The 14,496-nt window shown below is 37.6% G+C and overlaps 1 protein-coding gene across 2 annotated transcripts in view; it reads right to left on the reverse strand.

The window, feature by feature from the left end:
- Nucleotides 1–4,757: 4,757 nt before the first annotated feature.
- The window catches only part of LOC106087364 (ATP-binding cassette subfamily G member 4), an 83,076-nt gene continuing 73,337 nt past the window's right edge, over nucleotides 4,758–14,496 (reverse strand). For both annotated transcript variants that reach the window (XM_059364720.1, XM_059364721.1), the window contains exons 6-8: nucleotides 5,847–6,299; nucleotides 5,531–5,787; nucleotides 4,758–5,460 (exon numbers count right to left, since the gene is read on the reverse strand). In XM_059364720.1, coding sequence (XP_059220703.1) covers nucleotides 5,032–5,460; nucleotides 5,531–5,787; nucleotides 5,847–6,299 — 1,139 coding nt within the window. In that variant the 3' untranslated portion in view covers nucleotides 4,758–5,031. The remainder of the gene's footprint in view (nucleotides 5,461–5,530; nucleotides 5,788–5,846; nucleotides 6,300–14,496) is intronic.

A 14,496-nucleotide genomic window follows, 5' to 3' on the forward strand; every position in this document is an offset into this window, starting at 1 on the left:
TCAGAACACCGTTGGCAATCATTTAGCAAACGAATTTTTATTGAAATCCGACTTTCGATTTTTTGTCAATTTTTTTGGAAAGGGTATAGCCCATTGAAATTTTCGAAATTTCGAAGACCGAAAAATTTGTCGGGAAAGTAGTCAAAGATTGAGCTAATGCCTCAATTATACTGATGAAAAGGGAAGATTAAATTTTTTCTTTGAAAAGAGAGACCAAAACTGAAAAATATTTTTTGTCGAAATTCAAGATCTTTTAGTTCGAAAATGGCGTAACTTCTTCAAATCTTCGAATTTCGAAAATTCAAGGGCATCAATGGATTCAGAACACCGTTGGCAATCATTTAGCAAACGAATTTTTATTGAAATCCGACTTTCGATTTTTTGTCAATTTTTTTGGAAAGGGTATAGCCCATTGAAATTTTCGAAATTTCGAAGACAGAAAAATTTGTTGGGAAAGTAGTCAAAGATTGAGCTAATGCCTCAATTATGCAGATGAGAAGGGAAAATTCAATTTTTTCTTTGAAAAGAGAATCTAATATGCGAAAATATGTTTTCGTAGAAATTCAAATTTTTTAGTTCGAAAATGGCGTAATTTCTTCAAATCTTCGAATTTCGAAAATTCAAAGGCATCAATGGATTCAGAACACCATTGGCAATCATTTAGCAAACGAATTTTTATTGAAATCCGACTTTCGATTTTTTGTCAATTTTTTTGGAAAGGGTATAGCCCATTGAAATTTTCGAAATTTCGAAGACCGAAAAATTTGTCGGGAAAGTAGTCAAAGATTGAGCTAATGCCTCAATTATGCAGATGAGAAGGGAAAATTCAATTTTTTCTTTGAAAAGAGAGTCTAATATGCGAAAATATGTTTTCGTAGAAATTAAAATTTTTTAGTTCGAAAATGGCGTAACTTCTTCAAATCTTCGAACTTTGAAAATTCAAGGGCATCAGTGGATTCAGAACACCGTTGGCAATCATTTAGCAAACGAATTTTTATTGAAATCCGACTTCCGATTTTTTTTCAATTTTTTTGGAAAGGGTATAGCCCATTGAAATTTTCGAAATTTCGAAGACAGAAAAATTTGTCGGGAAAGTAGTCAAAGATTGTGCTAATGCCTCAATTATACTGATGAAAAGGGAAGATTAAATTTTTTCTTCGAAAAGAGAGACCAAAACTCAAAAATATTTTTTGTCGAAATTCAAGATCTTTTAGTTCGAAAATGGCGTTACTTCTTCAAATCTTCGAATTTCGAAAATTCAAGGGCATCAATGGGTTCAGAACACCGATGGCAATCATTTAGCATTTAGAATTTTTATTGAAATCCGACTTTCGATTTTTTGTCAATTTTTTTGGAAAGGGTATAGCCCATTGAAATTTTCGAAATTTCGAAGACCGAAAAATTTGTCGGGAAAGTAGTCAAAGATTGTGCTAATGCCTCAATTATACTGATGAAAAGGGAAGATTAAATTTTTTCTTCGAAAAGAGAGACCAAAACTGAAAAATAGTTTTTGTCGAAATTCAAAATTTTTTAGTTCTAAAATGGCGTTACTTCTTCAATTCTTCGAATTTCGTAAATTCAAGGGCATCAATGGATTCAGAAAACCGTTGGCAATCATTTTGCAAACGAATTTTTATTGAAATCCGACTTTCGATTTTTTGTCAATTTTTTTGGAAAGGGTATAGCCCATTGAAATTTTCGAAATTTCGAAGACCGAAAAATTTGTCGGGAAAGTAGTCAAAGATTGTGCTAATGCCTCAATTATACTGATGAAAAGGGAAAATTCAACTTTTTCTTTGAAAAGAGAGACCAAAACTCGAAATATTTTGTGTAGAAATTCAAGATCTTTTAGTTCGAAAATGGCGTTACTTCTTCAAATCTTCGAATTTCGAAAATTCAAGGGCATCAATGGGTTCAGAACAACGTTGGCAATCATTTAGCAAACGAATTTTTATTGAAATCCGACTTTCGATTTTTTGTCAATTTTTTTGGAAAGGGTATAGCCCATTGAAATTTTCGAAATTTCGAAGACCGAAAAATTTGTCGGGAAAGTAGTCAAAGATTGAGCTAATGCCTCAATTATACTGATGAAAAGGGAAGATTAAATTTTTTCTTAGAAAAGAGAGACCAAAACTCGAAAATATGTTTTCGTAGAAATTCAAGATCTTTTAGTTCGAAAATGGCGTAACTTCTTCAAATCTTCGAATTTCGAAAATTCAAGGGCATGAATGGGTTCAGAACACCGTTGGCAATCATTTAGCAAACGAATTTTTATTGAAATCCGACTTTCGATTTTTTGTCAATTTTTTTGGAAAGGGTATAGCCCATTGAAATTTTCGAAATTTCGAAGACCGAAAAATTTGTCGGGAAAGTAGTTAAAGATTGAGCTAATGCCTCAATTATGCAGATGAGAAGGGAAAATTCTTTGAAAAGAGAGTCTAATATGCGAAAATATGTTTTCGTAGAAATTCAAGATTTTTTAGTTCGAAAAAGGCGTAACTTCTTCAAATCTTCGAATTTCGAAAATTCAAGGGCATCAATGGGTTCAGAACTCCGTTGTCAATCATTTAGTAAACGAATTTTTATTGAAATCCGACTTTCGATTTTTTGTCAATTTTTTTGGAAAGGGTATAGCCCATTGAAATTTTCGAAATTTCGAAGACAGAAAAATTTGTCGGGAAAGTAGTCAAAGATTGAGCTAATGCCTCAATTATACTGATGAAAAGGGAAGATTAAATTTTTTCTTTGAAAAGAGAGTCTAATATGCGAAAATATGTTTTCGTAGAAATTCAAGATTTTTTAGTTCGAAAATGGCGTAACTTCTTCAAATCTTCGAATTTCGAAAATTCAAGGGCATCAATGGGTTCAGAACACCGTTGGCAATCATTTAGCAAACGAATTTTTATTGAAATCCGACTTTCGATTTTTTGTCAATTTTTTTGGAAAGGGTATAGCCCATTGAAATTTTCGAAATTTCGAAGACCGAAAAATTTGTCGGGAAAGTAGTCAAAGATTGAGCTAATGCCTCAATTATGCAGATGAGAAGGGAAAATTCAATTTTTTCTTTGAAAAGAGAGTCTAATATGCGAAAATATGTTTTCGTAGAAATTCAAGATTTTTTAGTTCGAAAATGGCGTAACTTCTTCAAATCTTCGAATTTCGAAAATTCAAGGGCATCAATGGATTCAGAACACCGTTGGCAATCATTTAGCAAACGAATTTTTATTGAAATCCGACTTTCGATTTTTTGTCAATTTTTTTGGAAAGGGTATAGCCCATTGAAATTTTCGAAATTTCGAAGACCGAAAAATTTGTCGGGAAAGTAGTCAAAGATTGAGCTAATGCCTCAATTATGCAGATGAAAAGGGAAAATTCAATTTTTCCTTTGAAAAGAGAGACCAAAGCTCGAAATTTTTTTTTCGTAGAATTCAAGATCTTTTAGTTCGAAAATGGCGTAACTTCTTCAAATCTTCGAATTTCGAAAATTCAAGGGGATCAATGGATTCAGAAGGGAAGGGTGCTATGGGGGCATAAGGTATGAATTTTTACCGGATTTTGTCTAAAAGTTGATTTACGTATATCGTATTGAAAGGAGAGAGCTCTTTTTCTTCTTCAGCATTTTAGCAGCGTTTGCTCTTCGGGAGATCTGATTCTTTTTGCAGCTTACGTAGAAGTGCTTGGAATGTCAGTTCTATCCCTTCTAGCATCCTGCATTTACTCCTGAGTGCGCTGCCGGTGCATACTCCTCTATCTCCTTCGTCGTTCCTTGGATTGCTTTCTCGGTCTTCTATTGAGTTTAGCAAAACCCTCGCTCATGTCTGCTGTCATCCCGCTGTCTTCATCTCTCGATTCGGCTGCGATGACTGTTTCATTGACACTGTAGCTGTCTGAATCCGAATCGAATACATGACCTTAACTTAAAGGCTGGGGGCGAACTGTGCATCCCTCTGTTTTATCAGTCTCTTCCTCATTAATTAGTCTGACAACAAGTTGTGCGCTTGAAGCATTACTCTCGACTACAGGTACCAAGGCATCAACACCTATATGAGGGTAGGATAACATGCTACGGTTTGATGCCACCATCGCAACTGTTTTTCAAAATAGATAGTACCTATTCCGAGATATGGATATTTTCTTTGAGAAGCGAAATGAAAACACATCCGCTCCACTCAACAGCTACCTTAAGTTTATAGAAACTGATTTAATGAGATAACTTTTTTAGGGTTTTTGAAGGGCATTGTAGCGCAGAGGTTAGCATGTCTACCTGATTTTCTCCTCCTAATGCTGGCAACAGGCGCACTGCGGCACGCCGTTCGGACTCTGCTTTAAATAGGAGGCCCCTTATCATTGACCTTAAACTTGAATCGGACTGCGCTCTTTGATATGTGAGAAGTTCCTTCCTGTTCCTTCCCAGATTTGGATATAGCTGCCATATAGACCGATCCACCGATTTAGGGTCTTAGGCCCATAAAAGGCCACCGTAGCGCAGAGGTTAGCATGTCCGCCTGGTTTTCTCCTCCTAATGCTGGCAACAGGCGCACTGCGGCACGTCGTTAGGACTGCGAACCTGTTCCTTACTGGAATGTTCATGGGCGAAATTTGCATTTTTGCTTTTTTAGCGGAATCAATGGTGATGGGTACCCAAGATGTGGCCCGGCTTAACTTAACATCTTTACCTTACTTACACATTTGTTCAGTTGATGTATATAAAAACTATTCTATTTTAAATAAATTTACCTTTAAAAAAAATCAATGTGTGTTTTGTTTAGTTTTTTATTTTCGGTATAAAAGACATATAAAAATAGTTCTCATTTTATAGCTAATATCACGTACAGGCAAATGTAGATGTCTTAAGAACAAAAAAAGTACATTAAGTTGATACTAATACCCCCAAAGACACAGATTTTAAGTTTAGATTTTTTGGCATTATAAAATACATTCAATAAAGAATAAAACTATCCCAACACTAAACCTACTTAGGGCTACACGTTATACAAAAAAGTTTTCCTCCTTTGAACAATAGACTCATATTCAATATTTGTATGTGGTGAAATTGAAATATTTGACCAAGATTTGATTGATGTATTGGAACAAGCGATTCGTTTTACCATTCGAGGCGGATAAACGATGTTTGATGAGTACATAGGCCATGAAGGTGCACAGGACATAATAGAAGGTAAGGAAGGATATGGAGTACCAATAGTTGAGATTCTCGAAACCCAAATTTTCACGCAGGAACTTGGCATTCTTGAAGAGACACAGTAGTTCTGTGTCAGGGCATATGGTATCGGCACGATTATAGCCATACAAGGTCTCCACTAGACCTTCCATGCTGTGGCGTAGATAACTGAAATTCATGATAAAACGCATGAAGGGTTTTATTTCCCGGCCATAGCCAATGCCATGGCAGGACAAGAGTATGAGAGGCACTGCAACCACTGGGCCCACAAACTGGGCATTCTAAAAATCACAATAAAAAAAAACAAATTAAATTTCGAGTTTTTTTATTTTCCTAAACTCTCATACATACCACCAAACTTAGGCGTGATGATATCAGCATGCCCAAACTATCAGAGATCTGAGCTGTTAGTATGGCTATTAGAAATAACATGGCAAAGCGAAATAGTTCCAATGGTTGATTTGACATCAGATAGACCATTGTTAAGTAGATAAAGGCCAATAGCAACATGTAGGGAAACCTAGAGGTAATCATAGCCATGTAGTACGAGTTAAGCTTGTACCACTGATTAAAATACTCTCTCTTAAGTAACTTCATTTCACTGGGAACTGAAAGATAAAACCACCACATGAAATCAAGCCACTATTCCTTTTTAAGTCCAACTTACATTGTGCCAGCACTGGCATCAGCGGCAAATACAAATAGGCTATCACAATTGTAAAAGCAAATCCAAAATTGAACAGCGCCTTGCTGGCATCATTACCTACTCCTATGTAAATGCCACCCACAATGAGACCCAAAATTATGTTCATATAGAAACGCAGCTTTATGTAGGACTTTTCACGCCACATTTTGGTAAACATACGCCCCAGCAGTATTTTATATTCCATCCACCAAGTACATTTCGACTTCAGCGCTTTCTTATCGATCTCCATTTCAAATTGTTCCAATTCATTCATGGACGAGGCTCCCGATGAAGCACCCGAGGTGGTATTCGATTTTGTGGGTGAGGATGATTTGCAGTCACAGTCAGGAAGCCAACGATATACTTTGCCATTGTCAACTGCTTTTATCATTTCATTGTTATAATCACCATACTCTCGGCAAGATACTTCGATAACTGTAAATGGTAAAATATAATTAATCTTTCTTATAAAAATCAATATGTTTGTGTGTTCCTTAGAGACTCAAAAACGGCTGAACCGATTTTCTTAAAATTTCTAAAAATGATCCCGTGGTGAAATAGGGTACTACATTTTTTGATATCTGAAGGGGGAGCGGACCCTCCCCCTTACCCTAATTTTCAGAAACGCCAAATCTCAGAGGTGGGTGGTGCGATTTAGGCGACATTTTGTGTGCTCTCTTATAGTAACCTACAAACAAAAATTTGGTATCAAAATTCCGGATGGGGTACCCAGGGGGGCGCCCCACCCCAAAACCTACCAAATATATATATACCCCAATCACGACAATATGGGACTCAAATGAAAGCTATTTAAGATTAGAAAACGTATCTGATATCGAATTGTCGGACCAAGTGTTTGGGGGACCACCCCAACCATCAAAACACCCCTAAATCGAACATATTTACCGACCATGGCAATATGGGACTCAAATAAAGGTATTTGCGAGTAAAATATGAATCTGATATCCAAATTTGGGACAAAGTTTCTGGGGTTCACTCTTCCCCAAAACACCCCCCAATGAGGACTTATTTACTGACCATGTATTTGAGTGTAGAATACGAATCTGATATCCAGATGTGGGGCCAAGTGTTTGAGGGGCCGCCCCGAGAACATCCCCCAAAGAAGACAAATTTACCACCATAGCAATATGAAGCTCAAATGAAAGGTCTTTAGGCGTAAAGCACGAATCTGAATGTGAAAAGTGTCTATGGGGCTACACCACCCAAATAGAAAGTATTTGCTGACCCTTGGAATAAGAGACTCAAATAAGAGGTATTTTAAAGTAGAACATGAATCTTATATATATTTTCAAAGCCAAGTCACTGAGAGGCCGCCCCATCCGCCAAAACACCCCCTAACCGGACATGTTTGCCGACTGTGGAAAAATGCAGCTCAAATGAAAGGTATTTGGGAGTAGATCATGAACCTGACATCAACAATCGGGGCCACACTGTCTAGAGGACGCCCCACCATCATAACAACACCCAAGTAGGACGTAGTTGCTCACCAAGACAATTTGGGTATACAAGAGAGTGGAGCTCGATATTCATAGTTTTTAGGGCCCACACACCAAACCGGACATATTTGCTGGATTTTCCAGTAAAGGGTTTAAGTGAATGGTATTTGAGATTAGAAAAAGAATTAGGTATCCAATTTTAAGGCCAATGGCAATATGGGGTTCAAATTTATGAGAATAGAGCACGTTGGTGATATATTTTCAGGGCTTAGTGATTGGGGGACCACCCCACTCCCCAAAACATACCTAAATCGGGCATATTTACCGACCATGTCAATGTGAGGCTTAAACGAAAGGAATAGGGGGATAGAGCAAGAATTGATACCAACATTCGGGACCAATTTTCTGGGGGTCTACCCCTTTTCCAATATACCCCACAAACAGCAATTTTTAACTGTCCATCGCAATATGGGGCTCAAATAAAGCTATTTGGGAGTAGGATACGAATTTGATATCCAAATGTAGGACCATGTATTTAAGGTATCACCCCTTCCCCTAAACACCCACCAAAGGGTAACGATTTTTCGACCATGCCAATATGTGGCTCAAATGAAAGGTATTTGAGATTAGAAAACGAATTCGTTAACAATTTGGGGATCATGTGTTTGAGGGACGCTTTATCCTGTAAAATCCCCTCAAAACCGGTACCCTCCACCAAGGATCGCATTTGTCGAATTCTTTGCGCGGTATCTCCTTTTAGGAAAACAAAGAAAAATGGATAACAATTGTTATGCTATTGGAGACATATCAAGTTATAGTCCGATTCGGACTATAAGCGAATTTAATGTTGAAGACCATAGTAGAAGACATTGGGTAATATTTCAGTCTATTCGAATAAGAATTGCGTCTTGTAGAGGCTCAAGAAGCATAATCGGGAAATCGGTTTATAAAGGAGCTATATCGGGTTATAGATCGATTAAAACCGTTTTTGAAACGTTTGTTGAAGGTCATGGGAGACACCGTTGTACAAAATTTCAGCAAAATGGGATAAGAATTGCGCCCTCTAAAGAAGTCTTGGCTAAAGAAGTCAAGATCCAAGTGCGGTTTACATGGCAACTATATCTGGTTATGAACCGATTTAAACCATACTAAGCACAGTCGTTGTAAGTCTTAACAAACAACTTTATGCTAAATTTCAGCCAAACCGGATTAGAATTGCGCCCTCTATTGGCTAAGAAGTCAAGATCCAAAATTGTTATATATGGCAGCTATATTAAGTTATGGACGGATTTGAACCATACTTAGCACAGTTGGTGGAAGGCAAAACAAAACCGTATGTGCAAATTTCAGCCAAATCGGATGAGATTTGCGCCCTCTTGTGGCTCAAGAAGTCAAGACCCAAGATCAGTTAATATGGTAGCTATACTAAAACATGGACATGGCAAAATTTTAAGCGCCTAGCTTTACTCCATCGAAAGATAGCGTGTTTTCGACAGACAGATTTGTGCAAAATTTCAAGCGTCTAGCCTTACTCCTTCGAAAATTAGTGTGCTTTTGATAAACGGACGGACAGACAGGTGAAATTGGCTAAGTCGACTTAAAATGTCATGACGATCAAGAATATATGTACTTTATGGGGTCTTAGACGAATATTTCGAGGTGTTACAAACGGAATGACGAAATAGACAAACCCCCATACTATGGTGGAGGAGGGTATAATAATTTCTAATAAAGTTAATTGGACATGGGTGTGTATGAATACTTTTTGATAAATATGTCGTACATCATACGCCACCCTGGTAAATCGTTTCTTTACCTTCCACCAAAGGATGAGTGAAAACTAATGTCGCGCAATCAGCCAAACAGCGATAAAAATAGAAATAAGTCTACAACTTTTTTACTGTTGATCTGAGAGGTAAAAAAATATAGGCTTTCAGGAAATGACGTTGTTGGTCTATATCTTTAATATATGAGATAGGATGGGATAGGGCAGCTATTTCCAAATATAGTCCGATCTGAAACATATTTGAGTTGGATGTCGGGAGGGTTAAATAACTCTTTATTTAAAATTTCATTGAAATATGGTCCGATTTCAACCATATTGAGGTCGCATCTTGAGAGGCTTAATATAACCCATTATTTCTAACTTCAGCGGATAATAAGTTAATTTTTTATGTGCTTCAGAACCTTAATCCGCAGATCTGTCTATGTGGAAGCTATATCCAAATATCTTTCGATTTGGTCCTTTCAAAAACTTAACCTTCATGCGGCAAAAAGACGTATCTGTGTCAAATTTCAGCTCAGTATCTCAATATTTAAAGGCTGCAGCGTGATTGCAACAGACGGACGGACAAACACACTGACATCGTTAAATCTCCCTAAAATTCTACGACGATCTGAAATATACAGGGGTTTTCGATCAGTAAGCTATACATTTTTTTAATAAAACAAGTAAAAGCATGCTGAGTTCGGCCGGGCCGAATCTTGGGATCCCACCACCATGGATTCTGCTAAAATATGGGAGCTATATCTGCTTAAAGACCGAATTGAACCGTATTTTGCGCAGTTGTTGAGAGTTATTAAATAACACTTCAGGGCGCTGCTTGTAAGGGCTCAAAAAGTCAAATCGGGGATCGGTGTTGATGGGAGCTATTACATGTTCTTGACCGATTTGGACTTTATTTAACACAGTTATTGGAAGTCATAATAAAACACCATGTACAAAATTTAAACCAAATCGGATGAAAATTGCGGCTTTCAGGGGCTCAAGATTTCAAATCGGGAAATCGGTTTATATGGGAGCTGTATCAGGATATAGACCAAATTAAACCATACTTAGCACATTTGTTGAAAGTCATCACAGAACACTATGTGCAAAATTTCAGCCAAATCGGACAAAAATGGCGGCTTCCGGGGCTCAAGAAGTCAAATCGGGAGATCGGTTTATATGGGAGCTATAACACGTTCTTTACCGATTTGGACTGTATTTGACGCAGTTGTTAAGAGTCATAACAGAACACCATGTGCCAAATTTCAGCCAAATCGGACAAAAATTGCGGCTTCCGGGGCTCAAGAAGTCAAATCGGGAGATCGGTTTATATGGGAGCTATAACACGTTCTTTACCGATTTGGACTGTATTTGACGCAGTTGTTAAGAGTCATAGCAGAACACCATGGGCAAAATTTCAGCCAAATCGTATGAAAATGAAGGCTTTCAGGGGCTCAAGAAGTCAAATCGAGAGATCGTTATATAGGGGACCTATATCAGGTTATAGACCGATTCGGATCGTACCAAGCACAATTGTTCGAAGTCATAATATAGCACTATGTGCAAAATTTCAGCCAAATCGGACAAAAATGACGGCTTCCAGAGGCTCAAGAAGTCAAATCTGGAGATCGGTTTATATGGGAGCTATAACACGTTCTTTACCGATTTGGACTGTATTTGACGCAGTTGTTAAGAGTCATAACAGAAGACCATGTGCCAAATTTCAGCCAAATCGGACAAAAATTGCAGCTTCCAGAGGCTCAAGAAGTCAAATCGGGAGATCGGTTTATATGGGAGCTATATCAGGTTCTTTACCGATTTGGACTGTATTTGACGTAGTTGTTAAAAGTCATTGCAGAACACCATGGGCAAAATTTCAGCCAAATCGTATGAAAATAAAGGCTTTCAGGGGCTCAAGAAGTCAAATCGAGAGATCGTTATATAGGGGACCTATATCAGGTTATAGACCAAATTAAACCATACTTAGCACAGTTGTTGGAAGTCATAAACGGAACGCAATGTGCAAAATTTCAGCCAAATCGGACAAAAATGGCGGCTTCCAGAGGCTCAAGAAGTCAAATCTGGAGATCGGTTTATATGGGAGCTATATGAGGCTGTAGACCAATTTGGACCGTACTTGGCACAGTTATTGGAAGTCATAATGGAACACTATGTGCAAAATTTCAGCCAAATCGGACAAAGCATAAATCGGCCGATACTGCTGCAATTTCAAGTTTGATATTCGATAAGTTCATCAATCACCGCTGGATTGTAGGCATAGGAAATATTCTAACGGCGTCAAATCGCACGACCGAGTCGGCCAATCGATTGGACCAATTCGTGAGATTACACGTTCTCCAAATATGGTTTCCAATAAATTGATTGCGACAATCGCTGTGTGGTTTGCGGCGCCGTCCTGTTGGAACTATATGTCCTCCAAATCCATATCATCCAATTGGGGCCAAAAATATTTTGTATCATTGAACGGTAGCGATTCCTATTCACAGTAACGTGCCGGTCTTTATCATCACGGAAGAAATACGGCCCAGGGCATAGTTTGATTTGTTAGAACTTTGTCGTATTACCTCAGACGAACATAATTAGATCGTTTTGGAATGTCAATGCGATGAATAATATAACCCCAACTTTATTTCAGTGGTTCTATATTGGTGAACCGCAGTGTATGTACCTCAAAGGCTTTTGCGGTGTTACAAACACAATGACTTGATTAATACAGAAAGAGGGTGGGCGCATGTTTTAAACGTAGTTCGTAAATATACTGTTACATATTTTGTAGCATGCTTTTAGGAACACAATATTTAATTGAAATTTGTTTCCATTTAATGAATAACAAGCCTTAAATTCAGCCGAAAAGAATATTGGCAAAGTTATTCTTTATGAAAACCATTATAAGCTTACATGCGAAATATTTTAACGATGCCAAGAAAATTCGTATTATGACGAAATCATTTCCGACATTGACACTTAGCGGAACTATTTACGACGCAACAAATGTATGGTATGAAAATTTTAATTAATGACGTTTTCCATGACATATGTTGGTTGCAAATGTTGTGCAAATATTTTATTAAAACTGACTATTGTTATGTAAGGTAAAAGTGGCAGTCTATTTTCTAAACATACTCACTTAGATACCACAATAGCAATCGATCAGTCTTTTAGTAGGAATCGAACCTACGACCCCGCACAGCTAATCCGAGCACGCTACCAACTTGGCTACAGGGGTGACCAAAACTGACTAAAAACTCAATAAAATTACATTTAAAATGGCAATTAAGACGATTTCTTAACTGACAGTACAACAAAGCATGCTTTTTACATTAATCGCAGCCAATTAAAATTGTTAAGTGAAAATAAGTCACGATTGGTGATGAATATAAAATTATTACAATTAAACAATCAATTCAATTTTAATAACACAGTGGAAGGCAAAAAAATTAATTGCTAGAAAAACTGAGTAGATTGTGAATATGAAGATAAAAGTAGAACCCATGTGTTTTACTATGGCATCGAGGGCTTTACACTACAATTCACTTTTTATACCGTACACCACTAATGTGTTAAAGGGTAAAAAAATTTGTAACACTCAAAAGAGAAGGAGCCATTCATCGATTGATTTAAATTTTTTTTCACTGTTCCAAATTTCAGCAAAGTCGGGTAATAAATGCGCCTGTTATAGGCCTAAGACCCAAAATCGGTCGATTGGTCTATATGGCAGCTATATCCAAATATGTTTTGATCTGGACCATTTTTGGTTCGGATATTAATGGGCTTAATAAAATTCACTTTTCTGAATTTCAGCGAAATCGGGTAATAAATGCGCCTGTTATAGGCTTAAGCCCCTAAATCGGCTGATCGATCTATATGGCAGATATATGCAAATATGTACTGATCTGGACAATTTTTGGTTCCGAAATCGACTAGCCTAATAAAACTCACTTTTCAGAATTTCAGCGAAATCGGGTAATAAATGCGCCTGTTATAGGCTTAAGCCTCTAAATCGGCATATCGGACTATATGGCAGCTATATGTAAAAATGGTCCGATATACACCATATTAAGGTTGGTTATCGAAGCCCCTAGTGCAACCCACTGTTTCAAATTACAGCAAAATCGGAGTATAAATGCGCCTTTTTTGGTCTTTAGACCGTAAAGCTGCAGATTGGTGTTTATGGCAGCTATATCATAATATAGCCCCATCTGGACCATATTAGGGACAGATGTTGTGAGTCTTGATACAATTCACTGTTCCAAATTTCAGCCTGTTATAAGCCTAAGACTCAAAATCGGCAGATTGGTCTATATGGCAACTATATCCAAATATGTTCCGACCTAGACCAGTTTTGGTTATTGGATATTGACGGGCCTAATAAAACGCACTATCCCAAATTTCAGAGAAATCCGGTAATAAATGCGGCTGTTATAGGCTTACGACCCTAAATCGGCAGCTATATTCAAAAATGGTCGAATGTGGCCTATTCAAGAATTTAACCTGCGTATAGAAGAAATACGAGTCTGTGTCAAATGTCAACTCAATGTCTTAATTTTTATACCCTCCACCATAGGATGCGGGTATACTAATTTCGTCATTCTGTTTGTAACTCCTCGAAATATTCGTCTAAGACTCCATAATGTATATATATTCTTGATCGTCATGATATTTTAAGTCGATCTAGCCATGTCCGTCCGTCTGTCTGTCGAAAGCACGCTAACTTTCGAAGGAGTAAAGCTACCCGCTTGAAATTTTGCACAAATACTTCTTATAAGTGTTGGTCGGTTGGGATTTTAAATGGGCCATATCGGTCCATGTTTTGATATAGCTGCCATATAAACCGATCTGGGATCTTGACTTCTTGAGCCACTAGAGGACGCAACTCTTATCCGATTTGGCTGAAATTTTGCATGAGATGTTTTGTTATAGTTCCTAACAACTGTGCCAATAACCTGACCTAGCTGTCATATAAACCGATCTGGGGTCTTGACTTCTTGAGCCTCTAGAGGGCGCAATTCCTATCCGATGTGGCTGAAATTTTGCATGCGGTATTTTGTGATGACGTTTAACAACTGTGTCAAGTACGGGGTAAATCAGTCCATAACTTGATATAGCAGCCATATAAACCGATCTTGGATCTTGACTTCTAGAGCCTCTAGAGGACGCAATTTTTATACGATTTGGCTGAAATTTTGCATGAGGTGTTTTGTTATGACTCCTACCAACTGTGCCAAATATGGTTCAAATCGGTGCATAACCTGATATAGCTGCCATATAAACTGATCTGGGATCTTGATTTCTGAGTCTCCAGAGGGTGTAATTATTATTCGATTTGGCTGAAATTTTGTACAACGGCTTCTCCCATGACCTTCAATATACGTGTCAAATATGGTCT

Source organism: Stomoxys calcitrans, chromosome 3 (genome assembly GCF_963082655.1).
Source record: "Stomoxys calcitrans chromosome 3, idStoCalc2.1, whole genome shotgun sequence".
Classification (NCBI taxonomy): Eukaryota; Metazoa; Arthropoda; class Insecta; order Diptera; family Muscidae; genus Stomoxys; species Stomoxys calcitrans.